The following is a 20,002-nucleotide window of genomic DNA, read 5'->3' as shown; positions in this document are numbered from 1 at the left end:
TTAAGAGTGCTAATGTTTCAAGGGGAGATGTAATTCCCGGGGGGGGGGGGGGAGAGAGAGAGAGAGAGAGAGAGAGAGAGAGAGAGAGAGAGAGAGAGAGAGAGAGGAGAGGGAGAGAGGGAGAGAGGGGGAGAGGGGGAGAGAGGGAGAGAGAGGGAGGGAGGGAGGGAGAGATAGAGAGAGGGAGAGAGGGAGAGAGGGAGAGAGGGAGAGAGGGGGAGAGGGGGAGAGGGGGAGAGGGGGAGAGGGGGAGAGAGGGGGAGAGGGGGAGAGGGGGAGAGGGGGAGAGAGAGGGAGAGAGGGAGAGAGGGAGAGAGGGAGAGAGAGAGAGAGAGAGAGAGAGAGAGAGAGAAAGGGAGAGAGAGGAAAGAGGAGAGAGGCAGGGAATATCTGGAAGCAGAGATGAAGTCGTGCATTACTCAGGTGGCCACTGCTTCCCAAAGAGAAACAGCTGGTGGGCCAGACACACAGGACATCTCTGGACTGTGTATAGCATCAGAGGACAAAGAGAGGACAAGTATCTCCAGCTCCCTGTCATCTGCTGTCTCTCACTGGTCAAAGTCTGGCCCACTAGGCGTTAACTCCTCATTGCCAGCTTTCATCACCCGAGCGTTTCAGACATTCACAGGTGAAGCCACACGGCACGCTCTGGACCACGGCACTTCATTCTTGCCCAGAAGCTGTGGGAGGAATCAGAGCCTCAGGGGGTCCATCAGGTCAGGGCTGCCTGGAGCTTGTGTGTCTCCATCCAGTGGTGACACAAGAGTCCTTCCAGATGCCAGCACTCACCCCGGGGGGAGGACGAGAGAGCCTGTGCTATTAGATGATGGGGCAGTGGCCACGGTTTGGAGGTGGCAGCAAAGGCTGGGACTCGCTCCATAAACAAGTAGCCAAAAGCCCAAGACCCAGTGACGCCAAGAGAAACGTGACCCACACAGGTTTAACCTGGGAAGACTCTGACAAACGAAGTGTCAACACAGTAAAGCTCTGAAGTAAATAAATTCTCCTAAAAGGGGAAATAGAAAGCTCTGGATGCCAGAATGTATATTACTGGAATATACAGCCACCTGCCCTTCCAACAGAGTGAGCAGAATACAATCGTACTAATGGATTCCCATTTAATAATGGGAATCCTGAAACCACTTGTCTTCAGCTAGTGTGAGTTTAGAGAAGCAACAGTGAAAATAATCTACCCTGAGATTAAGGATTAATTTAGGCTGACCAAGACAAAATATAAAAAGGACATAGACATTTTTAATGTCGGAAAATAGTTATTTTGAGGGAAAAGATCACTATTGCCTTTGATGTATAAACATAGTCCTACACCCATAACAAGTATAGAGCATTCATTCAAGGAAAAGCCATGCTAAATGAGACATCACAATGTTTTCAACTGTTTAATTGCCTAAGAAAATACTAATATTAATATTTTAACATGTATTTGTTTCACAAGAACTTAGCTATGAATGAATCAGGTACTGGGGCACACGTGGTCTTGTAAGACTATCGTCATCAAAAGTGGTCCTTTTTAAGCATGTTAATAAGAGGACATTAAAGCTAATACACGTGGGATATGCAAATATTTGGATACTAGATTCCTTTTCCCTCGATTTCTCTAATCCCTGTAACATGCAGCACAGGAACGAGTTCCTTGTTTGTGTTCAATAAAGCTTCAGACATGAGAGGGCACCGCTGCCACCTCTGTCCTCCTCCCTGACTGCTCAGGCTGGGGGCCCTGCTCCCACCCCTTCACGGGGCGCCTTCTCCAAACTACCACTTACTTACTAGTAAAAGATTTCCGGAGACAAGACCACTAGTCAGTCAAGAGCAGCCTTATGTCTGTTAAATCCCCAGCTGGGGGCCTGTATGGACTAATGACTGATTTCATTTGCAACACGATGTCATGGAAACCACAGTGGACTTGGAGTTAAAAGATGTGGTTTAAATGCTGAGTAAGAGACTTTCAGCCCTCTGATGTCAGGAACGTAGTTTTACCTAAGCATTAGTTTACTCACTCAAACAAGGGAATTCTAACATCTAGTTAGAATATACAGCCGATGGTTGTAACAAACCCAAAACAGGAGAAGCTTAAACAAGGTAGAAGTGATTTCCCCTGTGCCTCATAGTAGGCTCCTGAGACACCACGCCTGACGTGGCAGCTCCACGGGGCTAGGAACTCGCGCTGCTTTCTTATTCTCCCATCACTGATGATGTAGCTGTGTCTGCAGGGTGAAAGGAGGCCCATAATCACACCGGCTGGGGTCACATCCCAGCTGACAAGGGGGAAACGGGTGAAACACAGACCTCTCTCTCCTAAGGGCACAAGCAGTGCTGCGCTGGGGATGGTCAGAACCAGCCTATGAGAGCCAGCTGTCTACTTTTCAGGAACCACAGGAGCTGGTTGTTAAACACAGCCTTTGTTAAAAATTATAGAAATTCACAAATTATGTAAAAAAAAACAAGGGCAGCAGATGCTCAGATCTCAACCCTTCCTAATTACAGCACAACATTTCACTGTTACCCCTGTTTTGTGGTTATTTACTCGTAGTGTCTCTATGGGGGCACACTGCATCACCATGTGCCCCTGCAGGCCTGCAGACAGTAAAGAGCCTTCATGTTGCAGCTTGAAATCCATCATGTCAGTGTGTTTACACTACAGAAATTGGCAAAGACTGCAATTCAGGCCTTAATTTATTGTTCTGTTGATTATCTAAGACCAGGAGCTAGCAAACCACCCAGAATCTGTTTTGGTTTAGTCCTTAAACTGATTTTTTTTTTTTTTTTTTTAACTTTGTAAAGTATAGGAGGAAGGAAGAAAAAGAGGGAGGGAGAAAGAGGAAAAGCATGAAAGCAAGAAAGAAAGCAAGGAATAAAACATTTGATGGAGGCAGGCTGTACATGGCTGCAAAGCCTTAAATATTTACCAGCAGGGCTTTTGCAAGAAATGTTCCTGAACCTGATGGACAAAATATTAAAAATGCAAATGAAACTAAGAAGCCTCCTTGCTGGCTGTCGCCCTCAGGGGATGGAAGCAGCCTCATTCCTTGTCATGTGGCCCCTCGAGACTCTAAGACAGTGAGAAAGATTATCTCTTGTGTTGAATCCCTCTCAGGCTTTGACTCTTTAACCAGGAAGCACCCAGTGCCTTCCAGGTGCTCACCTGAATAGCTCAGGGGATAAGCACGCTCCCTGGAAGTCAGCCACACTCTCACCACCACGGGAAGGCCCCGCCCCGGATCTGTCTCTATAGTTACAGGTCCCGCCCCCAATCAAGAGGATAGATTCCACATGGCCTTGGATCACTGGCTTATACTGGAAATCCTCCTACTGCAAGGGGAACCTCATCGTTGGTGCCACATCTACCTCTTTTATTTACATTATTATTTTGAGAATTTAATGAGATCATGGATATATAAAAGCATTTTATTAAAATAGAAAGTCTGTAGTGTTAAAAAGTGCTCTGTAAAAACTTACAAGTGCTATGAAGTCTAAAGTTCTTCTTCCTGACCTCTACTCTTCCTCAAATTCATGTATCTGAATGTTTGATAACAGAGCTCCTTTCCAATTCCTAGTTCAGAACCCAGGATGCAGGTACATCTCTGACCCTGCTCTGGTTTTGTAACTTCTTCCAAGTCCCCCTGAAGAGCTTACTGAACATGAGGAATACAAGACTCCTTCATGGTCTATCTAGCAAGTTCACTGTTTACTGAATAAATCCTTCTTTTGCTAATGAGAACTCAAGATTTTCCGTCCTTCCTTCCCTGTCCCTCCCCTTCCCCCTCTTCTTCCTCCCACTTTTTTTTTCCTTTTATTTATTTCACTAACACATTAGGAAAGTGTATAAAAAAACCTTCTACAGTTTAGCAATAAGAAGTTAGCTCACACCTCTAGTCAGCTCCCAGACACTGCTGTTGGCCAGAGGCCAAAAGATAATAATTACAGTTTTTAAGTTCATCTTTATAACATACATCTGCTGCCCACCACAGTCCTAAATTTTCTAAGGAAATGAGGAGGCAAATGTAACAGATTTTCACTCCCAGTGGAGCCCAGCTTTTCAGTGAGATGCTTTTATGCACCCAGGCACATGAGGATCTTTGAGGCTTCTTTCAACAGGAGTTACAACATTTGATTTGAGCTTCTTTTTAACTGAAAGCAGTACTTTCAGTATTGATGGTTAACAAGAACTTACTGCAAGTGCAGAAATAAAGCAAAAACCAACCAGTTGTATTTCTCACAAGGTCTGCAGAAACACTGGGAACCCATGCGCACACGGATGACATGTAAACAAAAGTTGCATCTGCCATTTCAAGTGCCCACGATGTCACCTCCACCCCATCTTTTTAACAAAGATAAAGATAATGCCCCCAGCCGTTGTTAAAAACAAGACAGTGGGCCCAAAATGGAGTCACTCAGGCTAAGCCCCGCATCACCAAACCGAGACAGTTTCAGCTCTCCCAGAAATGGAATCTTAAATAAATCCACCAGAAAGCCCCTGACTGGCGCTAGTCAGGTAATCTGCCTGATGGGCCCCTGCCATCCCCTGAAGGAAAGTAACTTTGCAATAACCAACCGGCTTTTTTGACTAATAAAACTTCCTTGTTCCTGCTCCCTTCTGCCTATAAAATTCTTTCATTTTGTACAGCTTCTTGGAGCTTCTTTCCATCTGCTACACTGGATGCTGCCGGATTCGAATCAACTTTTGCTCTTAAAATTTTTAATATGCCTCGGTTTATCTTTTTAATAAATAGGTGTCAGAGAGGGAACCTAAGGAGACCCCCTCCCCCGACAGCCCCCAGGAGCACTGAGCAACCAGGGAAGGTACCTGCTGAGTCCCTGGAGCTGGCTGTTTTCTCGCTGCCTCTGGAGGTGCTGGGCAAGTCCTCTCGCTCCCGGATCCTGGACCCGCAGCTCTTGCCTCATGAGCTTTCCGACCATCTGAGCATTTCTTTTTCTGGCCTGGGTCCGGAAACCTGCTGGAGGCTGACTGGTCTGACGTAGAAAGGCTCACGCCTGGGGTGGGAGTGGATCTGACTTGAGCCGGAGCGGAGCCAGCGTGAGGCCTCAGGTGAATAAAATTGTGTTTTAAGGCTGAACTAGCAGGTTAAACTTATCAAAGATAATCTTGAATTAGATAGGCCATAGTGGAGAGCTTTTAACTTCGGTAAGCTTATCCATTTACAAGATGCCCTAGAAAAAGAGGGGTCTCAGCCAAGGACTCACTATGAAGGGGAGAAGAAAAATTACTCTTCCTCCTCTCTAGAGCCCGCAGACGGCATCCTGGGAAAGCTAGCGGAAGCTGGCAAAGGGTGAGACTTTTTACCAGTCACTTCTCCCAGGTCTCTATCTGTGGTGCCTGGTTGAGAGGAAGGTACAATTTTACATTGTCCTTTTCTTTGCAAATTCAGACTCTTATTAATTTGGTTCTGGGGATCCACCGTGGTTTTTTATTTTTGTTTTTGTTTTTTTTCTTTTTTGGCCATGCCGCAAAGCTTGTGGGATCTTAGTTCCCCGACCAGGGACTGAACCCTGACCCAGCAGTGGAAGCGCTGAGTCCTAACCACTGGACCACCAGGGAATTCCCTGTTTTTCCTTAACTGAAGTTTAACTGGCATACATTGTATTAGTTTCAGGTGTAGGACATAATGAGCCCACGTTTGTATACATTGTGAAATGATCACCACAGTCTAGTTACCATCTGTCACAATACAAAGTTACAAATTTTTTTTCTTGTGATGAGAACTTTTAAGATTTTCCTTCTTAGCAACTTTCAAATTTGCAATACAGTATTACTAACTATAGTCACCATGCTGATGACTAGATATTTAGTTACATCCCCATGACTTATTTAATTTTAAAACTGGAAATTTGTACCTCTTTATCCCCTTCACTGGTTTTGCCTACCCCCCCTCCAACCCCTGTTCTCTTTGGCTATCATAATCTATTCTCTGTATATATGATTTCTTATTTGTTTGTTTTGTTTTTCAAATTCCACATAAAAGTGAAATTCTACAGTATTTTTCTTTCTTTGTCTGATTTATTTCACTTAGCAAAATATCATCAAGATCCATCCATATTGTCACAAATGGCAAGAGTTCATTCTTTTTTATGGCTGAGTAATACTCCAGTGTGTGTGTGTGTGTGTGTGTGTGTGTGTGTGTGTGTGTGTGTCTGTATCTCACATTTTCTTTTCCATACATCTATTGATGGACACTTAGGTTGTCTCCACAACTTGGCTATTGTGAATAATACTGCAATGAACATAGGGGGGCATATATCCTTTCAAATCAGTGTTTCATTTACTTCAGATAAATATCCAGAAGTGGAATTACTGGATCATATGGTAGTTCTATTTTTAATTTCTTTAGGAACCTCCATACTGTTTCCATAGTGGCTGCACAAATTTACATTCCCACCTAGGCTCCCTTTTCTCCACATTCTCACCAACACTTATTATTTCTTTTCCTTTTAGGATAACCATTCTGACAGGTGTGAGGTCATATCTCATTGTGGTTTTGATTTATGTCTCCCTGATGATTAGTGATGTTGAGCATCACTTCATGTGCCTGTTGGCCATCTGAATGTCTTCTTTGAAAAAATGTCTATTCAGATCCTCTGCCCATTTTTTAATTGGATTGTTTGTTTGTTATTGAGTTTTATGAGCTCTTTATCTATTTTGGATATTCACCCCTTACCTGATATATGATTTACAAATATCTTCTCCCATTCAGTAGGTTGCCTTTTTATGTTGTTGATGGTTTCCTTCACTGTGCAGCATCTCTTTGGCTTGATGTAGTTGCATTCATTTATGTTTGCTTTTGTTGCCACTGCCTTTGGAGTCAGATCCAAAAAAATATCACAAAGAGCAATGTCAAGAGGCTTACGGCCTATGTTTTCTTCTAGGAGTTTTATGGTTTCTGGTATTACATTCATGTCTTTAATCCTTTTTTTTTGGCTGCATTGGGTCTTTGTTGCTGTGTGCGGGCTTTCTCTAGTTGCAGTGAGCGGGGGCTTCTCTTCATTGCAGTGCACGGGCTTCTCATTGTGGTGGCTTCTCTTGTTGCAGAACTCGGGCTCTAGGTGCAGGCTCAGTAGTTGTGGCACACGGGCTTAGTTGCTACACGGCATGTGGGATCTTCCTGGACCAGGGCTCGAACCCTGTCCCGTGTTGGCAGGTGGATTCTTAACCACTGTGCCACCAGGGAAGCCCTTTAATCCATTTTGAGTTAATTTTTGTGTATGGTGTAAGATAGTGGTCCAGTTTTCCCAACACAATTTACTAAAGAGACTGTCTCTTCCCCATTGTTTTGATATATTCTTGCCTCCTTTGTCATAAATTAATTGACCATATATGCTTGGGTCTACTTCTGGGCTGTTTATTTTATTCCATTGATGTATGTGTCTGTTTTTATGCCAGTCCCATGATGACTGTAGCTTTGTAATATAGTTTGAAATCAGGAAGCATGATGCCTCCAGCATTGTTCTTCTTTCTCAGTATTGCTTTGGCCATTCAAGATATTTTGAGGTTCCATACAAATTTTAGGATTATTTGTTCTATTTCTGTGAAAATGCCACTGAGATTTTGATGGGGATTGCACTGAATCTGTAAATTGCTTTAGGTAATATGGATATTTTTACAATATTAATTTTTCCAATCTATTTATGTCTTCTTCAGTTTCTTTCATCAATGTCTTAACAGTTTTCAGTGTACAGATCTTTCACCACCTTGGTTAAATTTATTCCTATGTATTTTATTCTTTTTGATGCAATTGTAAATGAGATTTTCTTGATTTCTCTTTCTGATAGTTTGTTGTTAGTGTATAAGAACACAATGGGTTTTTAAAAATTTATTTATTTAATTTATTTATTTTTTATTTTTGGCTGCATTGGGTCTTCGTTGCTGTTCACGGGCTTTCTCTAGTTGCAGCAAGTGGGGGCTACTCTTCGTTGCAGTGCGCAGGCTTCTCATTGCGGTGGCTTCTCTTGTTGTGGAGCACAGGCTCTAGGCACATGGGTTTCAGTAGCTGTGGCACGTGGGCTCAGTAGTTGTGGCTTGCAGGCTCTAGAGCGCAGGCTCAGTAGTTGTGGTGCACGGGCTTAGTTGCTCCACGGTCCGGGATCTTCCTGGACCAGGGCTCACACTCATGTCCCCTGCATTGGCAGGCAGATTCTTAACCACTGCACCACCAGGGAAGTCCCCACAACAGGTTTTTGTATATCGATTTTTTTAACACCTCAACTTCACTAAGTATGTTTATTAGTTCTAACAGTTTCCTGGTTGAGTCTTTAGGGTTTTCCATATACAAAATCATGTTGTTCACAGCGACAGTTTTACCTCTTCCTTTCCAATTTCAATGCTTTTTATTTCTTTTTTCTGACTAATTGCTCTAGCTAAGATTTCCAATACTGTGTTGAATAAAAGTGTCTGGAGTAGGCATCCTTGTCTTGTTCCTGATCTTAAGGGAAAAGCTTTCAGCTTTTTTTCACCATTGAATATAATTTTAGCTGTTGGCTTGTCATCTATGGCCTTTATTATATTGAGGTACATTCCATCTATACCCACTCTGTTGAGAGGTTTTTTTTTTTTTTTATCATAAATGGATGTTGAATTTTGTCAAATGCTTTTTCTGCATCTATTGATACGATCATATGATTTTTATCGTTCATTTTGTTAATACCCATTGGTTGTTGAATCTTTCTCTCCCAGAACAGCTTTTGCTTTTTTGTTTGTCTCATTTTGTGTCCTGAGAACTTAGCTTTGGAACTATCAGGTTGGGTGTCCCAAAATGTGGCCAGAAAGAAATGCAGGTTGCACTCCATTGGCAACTAGAGTTCTACTGATTGTTGCCGGCTTTCAAGGCAACTGTCCGCATCTTTCTCTCTCGGCTGTCTTTTGGGAATGGTTTGGGTCTTGGGAGGGTAGTATCTTTTGCACCCTCCTTGGGAGTAGCTCTTGCATCTGAAGGGGAGCGGGCTTTGCCACCCCAAAATATGCCACTTACACATGAGGATTATTTTTTGAGCTAACGGCAACCAAGAACCCAGCAGATTCAGGAAAAGCTCTTCACCTTCCCTTCAGCTGCCTAATTTACATTGGAAAGAAGGGCTATACCAGGAAGAAAACTATTATCAGAGATATCATTTTGAAACAGGAGGGAAGGCGGCAGGGCACAACCTTTAAAAGAATGACATGGCTGTTGAGGATATGACATAAACTGTTTAGAACCAACTAGGCCCAAGATGGTGGAAGATTTGATGTCCAGTGGACCTTGAGCCTCATTATAAGCTCACTGTAATACATTAGCATATGCTAAATGACACACCCACAGGTGCCATGACCATTCCGAGGCCGACCATAAAAGGCCAAAAAGTGGTTGGTGGCCCAATTCCTGGAAATCCCCGCTCTTTCCCCAAAATCATTGGAATAAACCTTCCACTTGTTAGCCATGAAATTACCCAGACCACAAAAAATAACCACCCCATATTTCAGGGCCACTCTCGCCTTTTGAGATGGACTGCTTTCTGTCTATGGAATGTGTATCTCTCTAAACAAATCCACTTCTTACCTATCACTTTGCCTCTCACAGAATTCTTTCTACGATAAGACATAAAGAACTTGAGCTTCATTAAGTCCTGAGACCAGGTGTGCGACTTCAATTAAAAGACAGTGGGTTCAAGTCTCAGTCCATGGGTTCAAGACCCAGCCTGAGTTCTGGTCTGGTCTGAGTCACATCTGAGGTGTGTGGTTTCAATTTCACCTAAGAAACTTATGTGCCTAACCAGGCAATCTTTGTTTTCTGAACATCTCCTCTGCCTTCCTGTGAATGACCTTCCTCCCCTTGGTATCAACAAACCCCCAACCCTTTTCTTAGCTCAGGTATTATATAGGATGTTGTTACTTGGCTGTCTTTTGAGCCTTCATATCTTTACAGGGCTCCATAAATTTTAGTTTCTCCTGTTAATCTCTCATATCAATTTAATTATTAGACCAGCCAAAGAACTTAGAAGGGAAGAAGGCGGAAAATTTTCCACCCCTACACATCCAAGCGGTTGTTCAATACTGCCAGGAATATTTACTGTTTTTCTCGGCTGAAGCCTGACAAGATATCTGAAAGGATTCTTTTTAAAAGTAGCTCTCTGGTCAGAAGTTGGCCAAGTTGGAAACTGATATTCAGAACCTGATAAGAACTTTTTTTTTAGGCTTTCTCCTTCAACCTAAAATAAAACTATGTACCCACCGGGGGGAAAAACATTCTGAAGCCTTTGTGGAAGGATTTACTATAACATTCCAAAGACACATAGCTCTAAATCTAGAACATAGGAATCTTTTGATTTCCATCTTAGTGGAAAATCTTCTCCCTGATATAAAGAAGCAAATTGAGGATAATGTAGTTGGGTGAATGGGTCAACCTCCATATTATTCAGGTGGGCCCCAATCTTTTGAGGAATTAAAAAATGTACTTGTCTTACAAATCTGGTCTTTACTAGATCAGACATGTGGCTCTAGAAACAATTCAAAGCGCACCTATTCTTTTTACCAAGCCCCAAACATTCCCTATTATCTCAAAAGGCTTGCAGATATTTGTAAAACCTCTGAATTTAGGCAACAGGAGCCCTTGGTGGTGGAACTGGCATTCTTTCCCAGTGCCTTTTGAGATGTGAGTATTCTACAAGCTGGGTCGGGTCAGTCTCCACTTTCAGAGAGTTCAGTCTGGGAGAGGCAGTCCTGTGCACCAACCATCTCCTTGTGTATCACACTGTATATCCAGGCTGTCTCCATTTGTGTGACATAGAGAAGAGAACATTTAAGTTCCCTAAAGATCCCTGGACAGTGGTCTAAGGCGTGCAGGCAGTGTCAGTGGGGTAGGGGATCAGGACCCAGGCCTGGGGTCAGCTGGACCTGGTATGAGCCATGGTACAGGGATTAAAGCCTTCTGGGCCTTGTCTGTGGACTTGGGATAATAATAGCAACAACGGTGAGACCCAACATTTATCGTGGACTTACTGTATACTTTCACTGCCTCAATTTTCCTCATCTCTAGATTGGGAATAACAAGAATAGTAATGAGAATAATAAACGATAGGTAGCATTTATTGAATATTTTTTGCATGAAACTCTCTGTTCCAAGAGAAATATACACCCTGGTGTTTCTCATCTGTAGCCTGGGAATAATAATAATAGTAATAATAATAATAAATGATATGAACGATTTATTAAATACTTAATGGATTATAGGCTCCCATTCTAAGTGATTCATGCATCTGAGTTTCCTTCACAGATGGATTGGGAATAATAAATCATCATAGTAATTAGTGATAGCTAACATTTTACTGAGTGTTTACTATATGCCAGGTTCTGTTCTGAGAAGAACAGACTAGACAGACAAGGGCCATCTTGCCTGGGTCCCCAGGAAGTCTCTCATATTGTTAAGGGAATCACTGACTGAAACCGCCTGCCCTGGCCAGGCCCAAGAGTAACCACTTGTAGGAGTTATCTTACAACAGGAGGTCCTGGTAAGGAATGCAGAACTAACAAGCTACCGCCAACCAGAAGAATTCGGGAAATGTCAAAGGGAGACCAGGAAGGACCCTGAATCAGAATGATTGGCCAGAGACAACCCGGAAACTAACCCCATCACCATAAAACCTGAGTCTGTGAGCCATGTGGCAGAGCAGTTCTCCTGGGTTCCCTTACCCCGCTGCTCTGCACCCAGGCGCCCCTTCCCAATAAAGTCTCTTGCTTTGTCAGCACGTGTGTCTCCTCGGACAATTCATTTCCGAGTGTTGGACAAGAGCCCGCTCTCGGGCCCTGGAAGGGGTCCCCCTTCCAGGACCAACATTCTATCCCGTGCCTCGTCACCCCACTCTGCTCCATCCCACTGGCCTCCTCCAGATGCTCCTGACACTCAACAAACTCAGTCCCCTCCACAGCCCTTGCAGGCGCCATCCCCTCTGTCCAGTGCACCTTCGCCCAGACACCTACAGGGCTCACTCCCTCACCTGCCCCCTCACCTCCCTGCTCAGGCACCACTACTTCAATGAGATCCTCCCTGACCCTGCTACTTAAAATCCGGGGCCTACAATAGTGCCTGGTACACAAGCAGACATTTAGCAAATGCTTGTTTAACCCACACATGCTTAGCGGGTGGCAAGGTGCCCTTTGGAACTGGGTCCCCCAGGCCAGCCTCCTGAGCAGCTGACATCCTTAACAGCCCTGCAGTCCGAGGAGACTAGGGTAAGGGCACCCCAGATGACGACACAGCAGGGCAAAGGCCCTGAGATGACAAGGTGCTTGGAGAAGGGTGGAAAATCAGCTGTGTAGCTTGAAGCAAATGTGTGAGGGTGTGAGAGGCGAGGCCAGGTAGGCGAGCAGGTCCGAGAGAGTCTGCGGGTAATGCAGGGACTCTGGGATCTTACTCGGAACCACAGAAGACCGACAGGACCTGCAGCGGGTTTTTAACACGTCCCTTCGAGCCCTTACTGGTAAAACAGACGGTTCATGAACCCGAGATGAGGCCGTGGAGATGGAGCGGCCTTGACACCCACCCATTGAGCTGTCGGGAGCTTTTACTGAGCTCCTGCGGCCTGAGCCGGCCAGGGGACTGGTGGGCGGAGTGCGGCGAGGCCCCGCCCAGACTTCCTGAACCACTCCCCCTTCTCCCGGAGAGAGGAAGGGCACGACCCCCAGCCCCAATGGCTCCTGTGGCACAGACTCAGCCGGGGAGTTGGAGGATGGTCCGCAAACGTCGCCTTTATTTCCGGGCGGGCCTTGAAGGAAGGTGGGGCCGGGTGGGTCCTACTGGCCTAGGGGGGCGTCAGGGCCAGCTCCGCCGGCGGCGCCAGGTCGCCCTCGCTGGGGAGCTGGGGGCCGGCCTGCGGAGGCTGGGAGTCAGGCTTTGGGGCCCTGGCGCCCTCCCACGCTGGCCCGCGCCGCCCTCTCCCTGTCCCCGCCCCCCCCCCCGAGGACGCCCTGCACCCGCACACCCCCCTCTCAGAGGGGCTCCGGGGACATCCCGCCCGCTCTGTCTCGGCCCGTCTGGCCTCCATCCCGGGCTCTCTACCTCTCCGGCCCTGTCCTCTGGGGTGGTCTTGGTCTGGGCGGGGACCTGCCCCCCGAGTTTCTCCAGCTCCGCCTTCAGCCTGCGGAGAAGGGGCAGAGGAGGGGAGGAAGAGAGGGGGAGTGTGGAGGGGGCACAGGGAGGAAGCGACTGAGGCACTGAGCCCCGGCGGGAGGAAAGCCCAGCCCGCGGAGGCCCCGCCCTTCTGGGAGGGGCAGAAGGGGAGGTGTTGGCGGGGCGGACCTCGGCCCCTCCCCTCCTCCTCTCCCCTCTTACCCGTCTTTCTCTGCGGGGGCGCTCTGGACCTCGGGCGGCGAGCGCAGCCGGCTCTCCACCGTCTCCAGCTTGGCCCGCGCCTGCCTCTCTGCGGGTGGGCGGGGCGTCATGGGCGGGGCCGGGAGCTCCCGCCGGCCGCCCCGGCTCCGACCCCACCCCGCGCGGGAGTCCCACCTTCGGTGAGCAGCTGCTCCTTGCTGCTCTGCAGGGCACGGATCTCCCGGGACAGTCGCTGCTTCAGCATCTGTGAAGAGAGAGAGGAGCCCTGTCCGCCCAGCTGTCCTCCTGGCCCCTCCTCCTTCGCGCCTCTCGGAAAGTCCTTACTTGAATTAGGGCGTTCATTCATTCATTCATTCATTCAGCTATCCGTTAATTCAGTGTGCAGCTTCTGCTGTGGCCGGGCGCTGGCAGAGATGCTCTCCCCCTCAATCACTCCCCACGTCCCCGTGTACCTTAAACCTCATCTCTTCCCACTCTCTCATCCCCCAGCCCCACTGTTTGCTCTTCCTCAAAGACCCCAGGCACAGTTCAGCCTCCCAGGGACATTGGCACTCAGATACCCGCATGGCTTCCTCACTTACTTCCCTCGTGTCTGTGTTCAGATGACACCTGCTCAGAGAGGACTTCCCCACTGGCGTTACATGATCTAGCTACTTATTTTCTTGTTTAGAGTCTGGGTATGCATCTCCTTGCTCCTAACCAACTTGGGGGCAGCAAAGACTTGGCCCCTTTGGAATGCTGCTGGACACATCCAGAGACACTGGCTGAGCGAACCAATGGCCTGACCGTGTCTGGTTCAGAGTTCCCATTTGCCACTGCAAGATAAGCACTCTAGGCAAGCAGGAGGGAAGCAAGATCAGCAATGGCTCCTGCAACACTCTGGGCAATGGATGCTGGGTGTGGCAGTGGGGGATGGTGAGAGGTGGTTGGGTTCAAGGTAGAAGCTGAAGGACTGAGTTGAGGAGGTGAGAGGAAGAAAGGAGTCAAGGACTACCCCTTGGCATTGGGCCTGAGCAGTAGGTGGGCCCTGGGCTGATGAGCAGAGACACTGAAGCCAGGGGAGGAGTGGCTTTGGTTGAGGCAATGATAATGGCTCACGTGGAATTCCCAGGGGTCCTTGTGCTGGCCTGTCAAATCCTCCAGCCGTTCTTCCACGTGCAACCTAGGGGCCGACATCCAGGAATGAGAAAACACATGCTAGGACTGACACGCAGCCTGGCCCAGTCCGGGGGTTTCTCATTCATAGGCCTTCAGATCTTTGCCTGGTGCTCCCTTGCTAGGAGCCCCTTTATGGGCTTTTTCCTCCAAGCCTTGCTTCGAACAGCACCACTTCCAACAAACTCTCCCTCATGCAAGCCCCACTCCCATGCCCCACACCGCACCACCCCAGGCCCTAGATCCAGGGTTACCCCGGCTTCCTCTGTCCTTGACTCTCTGTGATCAGAGAGTTATGGAGAGAAATGTGCTCCATGTGCTCCGCCAACATGTACTTCCTGGGGAAGGAAAGAGAACGCTCAGTTATATTCTCTGAATGAGCCACCACTCCTTCCAGCAGGAGAGGGGCTGGGCATCCCCATCCTCCTTTCCTCTGAGCAAATGTGAACCTTTATGGGCCTCTCTTGACACTGTCACCCTGTCCATTCTGTCCCCCATCAAACCATGCCTTCCCAAGAAACCTCTGTGAAGGGTGCAGTAGTTTACTTTCATAAATTATAAAGTCCTAGATTGAGGCCTGGATCTGCTATTCCGCTGTGACCTTGGACAAGTTAGTTAACCTCTCTGGGTCTCAGTTCCCTCATATGTAAGATGGTGGTACTGTCATCGCGAGGAGTAGTTGATAAACGAACATAAGCTGCTCACCAGACAGTGGGAGGTGTGGTGTGGTTAAACACATATACACTTTAACTATCTATCATCAAGTTTTCCCACATTATTAAAACCATGATGTGCCAGCATTTGAGACTTCTGGTCACAAGAATGTAAAGGTTCAAAGGATGGAGAGATAGATGGCTGGATGGACCATGAACTGGACGGGTGAGTGGCAGGCTGGAGAGATGATGTCTGGTTAGAGAAATGATGAGTGCAGGGATGATGGATGGATGGAGAAATAAAGGAAAGATTGTCAGAAGGATGGATAGCTGTCTGGATGGATGGTTGGGTAAAGAAATGAACGGTCAAATGGATGACTGGAAAGGTGGAGAGAAGATGAATGAATGATTGGATGGATGAAAGATGATTAGATGGAAGGCTGGAGAGATAATGGCTGTCTGTCTGGATGAAGAGTTGGATAGTTGGATAGAGGTATGGATGGATGAGTGGGACAGTGGGTGGATGGGTGGGTAGATGGACGGCTGGGTAAATGGGTGGCTGGGGTCATAAATGAGTAGACAGATAAACAAATGAATGGATGGCAGAAGAGCTGGCTAACCAATAGGGGAAGACTTAGAATAATACCAATGGATGAAATTTATTTGATAAAGAAACTAGCAATGAATGATTAAATGAGTTCATTTTAACACCACCACTTAATATTAATGATGAGCAGGGGTGTCTTGTCTAGCTACTCGATTTTATAGAAAGGGAAAATGAGGGGTGTGTGTCCAAGATTTATTTTCCCTAGCTCTTGCCCACTCCTCCTTCAGGCTGGGGAATAAGGCGGGGAAGAGCTGGGCAGGACCTCTTACCTCTGAGCCTCACTTCCCTTCCTTTGGCAGTGCAACTGGAGGGTCCTCAGTGCCTCTGTGGGGAGAGGAACCAAGGGGCTTTGTGAGAGCTCTTGAGAAGTCAGGGTTGGGTAGAAGCAAGGGGCCTCACATCATGCTGGGCGTTGGAGGGCACTGAGGGACTTCAGTGCTTACTCCGAGTCAGATGGCAGCCAAGGGAGAGATCTGAGCAGAGAGGGAAGCACCCTGACTCAGGTGTCGGGGGGATTCCTCTGGCTGAGAACTTCAGGCATTTGTAGGGTGATGGGGTAGAATAATGAGGACGAAGCAGTTGGTAAATACCTTGCTTTTTGCTCAAAACCTCTTCCAGGTGCACTTTCTCTCCATTCACTGGAAAACACAATGACACTTTGAGTCTCCAGGGGACTCACCCTGTGCCCTGACTGCAACTTCATGCAAAGGGAAGGCCCAAGGTCACACAGAAGATGTGATGCGGCCTCAGGGGAGGAGAGGCACCTCCTCACCAACCGTGCACCCGTCTCCTGCTGGGGACCATCCTGAGCCAGCTTGTCCCGCTCGGGGCGCACATTCCCTGTAAGTGCCGACGGGGTGAAGGACTGCAGGGCTCCCTGTGTAGGATGCCTATGGTTTATACTGAGGGTAGAGATGATGAGAAATACAAAAGTACACCATGTCAAGTAGAAATAAAGGCTGTGAAGAAATAAATCAAGCCGGGGAGTGAGAGAAGGTGGTATTCTATTTTTAGAGGGGGCCATCAAGGTGGACCTGTTGGGGTGAAGTTTCAGCTGAGAGCTGAAAGGCGACTCAGTAAAGCACGAGGCAATGCGGATTATGTAGGACGAGCGCCTCGCAGGTGGAGGGAACAGCCTGTGCGAAGACCCTGAGGTGCGCACGGCAACGTCAGCACCGGTCATGAGATCGCTGGGTCCCTCTTCTGGTCCCACTTACAGGAGTCCAGGTCCCTACGCAGGGCCTCCCAGAGAGCTTGGGCTTCTCCCAGTTCCTCGCCGGATTTCTTCTTTGCTGGGTCAAAAAAGGGAAGAAGACACGGTGTGAGTGCAGCCTCTAGCCTTGCTATTCTCTCACAGACCATGACACTGCACACTCATCTTCAGACAACCTGGAGGGGCCTGGATCTCACAGATGAGGAAGTGGAGGCTTTCAAAGCCCAGGTCCCTCTTGGGCAGCTGGCCGTCTTGCATCCCGGAGCTTACCTTGCTGAAGCTCATTAATCCGGTTAATCAGGTCCTCGACCTGTGGCTCCAGGCTTCCCTCTGCAGAAGGAAAGAAAGATTGAGCCGGAGAGGGCAGATGCCTGTCTGTCTGAGGCAGAAGGAGGGGCGCGGGCGTCGCCACTGTGTCTCTGCTGCTATGGGTCAGCACTCATCGAGTGTGCGCCGTGTCCCAGGCTCTGTAAGAAACCCTTGCAGGGCTTGCATTCTGGGTGGGAGAGATGGACACTAAACAAAGATTCATGATGTCAGTGCTGGTGGCAGGAAACGCCAGGAAGGGAAATAAAGTGAAGCAAGGGGCTGAAGAATGAAAGGGTAGAAGGTGCCTCTTGAGATGTGAAGAGGCCCCCAATGACGTGAAGGAAGACAGCCCTGCAGTTCTGTGGGCTGGGGAGTGTGGAGTGGGGGACATGCCAGACAGAAGGACAATGAGTGCGAAGCCCCCGCAGTGGGGCTGAGTGAGGCGCATGCCCAAAATATATGGCCAAGCAGTCTGCTGTGGCTCGTGTGGCCCTAGTGAGCTAGTGGAGAGCAGCTGGAGGCCAAGTGGGCAAGTGGGAGTGGCAGATCGCCCAGGGCCTCCTGGGACGTGGTAGAGGCTTCTACATGGAAATCTGAATGTGGTGGGAGACAAGGGAGACCCCCCGCGCCCCCATGAAAAGCCTGGCAGGGTGGGTTGTCACTTCTGTCCACCTGGACTCTGGTGCTGGCCTCATAGGAGATATGGGGAAAATGCCACTTTTCATTTTGACAGCTATCAAGTTCTCCATTGACAGGGAGGTCAACTGTCTCTTTAGGGGGTCACTGCTAACTTCCCACAGTCCGAATTTCAGTGCTCCGTATGGGGAAGCTCTCCTCGTCCCTCTCTGGTTTCAAGGTTGGAAGCACAGAGTTGAGATAAAAATCTGCCCAACCCTCGCTGGGTCTCACTACCAGCCTATGAGACACTCTGGAGTTAAGCTCAAGTCCTGGATTTTCAGAGGCCACCAGCTTCATCTCCTGTGACTTCCAGGTGACTGCGTGCTCTCCGAGGTGCTGATTATGATACAAATCCCTGGGGTCTTTGTTTTACTGGAGACGGGCAGAGTCACTGCATTTTCAGTCACGCAATTCCTCTACCTAAGTTTAGCCTAGGCAGCAGCTCCAATGTACTTTTGCATGTGGCCACGGAGTCAGGGGAAGGGGAGGTTCCCCTTTATTTGGAACAGACCAGTGGATTGTAGTATTTTAAGCTGCTGATGGACTGGGGGGGATCCAACCTCAAACACGGCCAGAACTCTGCCCCAGCCCTGTTGTGGGTACTGGATGGTGGCTGCCTCCCAGTCTGCCATCAACAAGCAAAGCAAGGTGCAAAGCTGTTTGCATTGCCATTTGTATGTAAAAAAGGAGGGCAAAGAATACACACCCAAGAATGTATTTTTTTAAATGTCTAGAAAAATACCTAAGAATTTAAAAATAGTTGCTGCTGGCCTATGGGTCAGGGAAATGGATGGCTGGTGTGTGTGTGAGTGTGTGTGGGGGTGTGTGGGTGTGTCTGTGTGTGTGTGCATGCATGCAAATGAGTGTTGGAGGGTAGGGTTTTCCATCCCTTTATACTTCTTGAATTTTGAAGTTGTGTTTTTGGTTTAAAGAATTAAATTGTACAAGAGGGAGAAAGTGCAATGGGATAATTTCCCAAGGTTGTGAGTTGAGGGGGTGGGTTTGAACCACATCTTCCTGACTCAAAACCTCAGGCTAAGCCTCAGACACGAGGAGACACATGACCTTTCTGCAGCTTCTTCACCATTTCCAGCAAATCTTCAGTCTTCTTTGAAGACTTGGTCTCACCTGTGGAGATGAAAATCAGAATTACAGCATCCACTGACAGTGAGAGGGGACTGAGGAAAGGTCCAAGCTAATCTGGGCAGGGAGGAAGAAAGCCTCACTGGGTTCTGAGGACACCCCTGGGCTGAACCAAAGATAGGCTGAGGAGCAGCTTTCCAGCCAGAGCAGGGTCCCTGCAGGACCCCTGTCCTTTTTTTTTTTTTTTTTTGGCTGCACCACACGGTTTGTGGAATTTTAGTTCCTTGACCAGGGATTGAACCCAGGCCCTTGGCAGTGAAAGCATGGAGTCCTAACCACTGGACCACCAAGGAACTCCCAGGACCCCATCTTGTGTCTCTAGGGTTGATGGTGTGTGCTAGATGAATCAGGACCCCTAATGGCCATTTCTTCCTGTGAGGTCAAAGAACACCACAGACATCCCTTTAATGAAATTCAGGTGTGAGAGAAGGGGATGCACTTTTGCTGCTACTGCTGTTCAAAATCAGTATGAAGTTTTAAGCAATGCAGTAGGACAGAACAATTTCATATGAATTTCTTTAAAATCATTATAGGCCACCATTTGCAAATTCTTAAAGAAATGATGGGTCTAAGAAATGGTTTACTAATGGCTGCTAACATCCACGAAAGACAACTGGATATTATAAGCCTCCTGATGGAAGAACATAACATCACCTGTGAAGGATTCTGCTCCCCTCAATCCCAACCGGAAAAAAAAAAAAAAGGAAACTTCAACCTTTGTCACTTTTGCCAATGGGATAGGCAAAAACAGCATTTTATTTCAAACTTTCTGGTAGTAAAGATTAAAAACTTACTCAACTCCTCTGGATCAGAAATTCCACCTCTAGACATTTTAAGGAAATAATTAAGGATGGTGGGCAAGATTGTTCCATTGTTCATAATCTTAAACGACGGAAGCAACTTAAAGATACCT

The 20,002-nt window shown here is 47.5% G+C and overlaps 1 protein-coding gene across 5 annotated transcripts in view; it reads right to left on the bottom strand.

Annotated features, from left to right (window-relative positions):
* Positions 1 to 323: 323 nt before the first annotated feature.
* The window catches only part of SYCE1L (synaptonemal complex central element protein 1 like), a 22,934-nt gene continuing 3,255 nt past the window's right edge, over positions 324 to 20,002 (bottom strand). For 2 of the 5 annotated variants that reach the window (XM_082439186.1, XM_082439187.1), the window contains exons 2-11: positions 19,012 to 19,074; positions 17,230 to 17,289; positions 16,964 to 17,038; positions 16,337 to 16,384; positions 16,016 to 16,070; positions 14,741 to 14,824; positions 14,430 to 14,493; positions 13,506 to 13,575; positions 13,332 to 13,419; positions 11,072 to 13,137 (exon numbers count right to left, since the gene is read on the bottom strand). In XM_082439186.1, the coding sequence (XP_082295312.1) occupies positions 12,813 to 13,137; positions 13,332 to 13,419; positions 13,506 to 13,575; positions 14,430 to 14,493; positions 14,741 to 14,824; positions 16,016 to 16,070; positions 16,337 to 16,384; positions 16,964 to 17,038; positions 17,230 to 17,289; positions 19,012 to 19,033 (891 nt within the window). In that variant the 5' untranslated portion in view covers positions 19,034 to 19,074 and the 3' untranslated portion in view covers positions 11,072 to 12,812. The other 3 variants (XM_082439189.1, XM_082439188.1, XM_082439185.1) reach the window with 3 other exon arrangements.

This window comes from Balaenoptera physalus (assembly GCF_965194825.1).
Source record: "Balaenoptera physalus genome assembly, chromosome: 19".
NCBI lineage: Eukaryota > Metazoa > Chordata > Mammalia > Artiodactyla > Balaenopteridae > Balaenoptera > Balaenoptera physalus.
The sequence above is the reverse complement of the archived record's forward strand: the minus strand, read 5'-3'. Positions and strand labels throughout refer to the sequence as shown.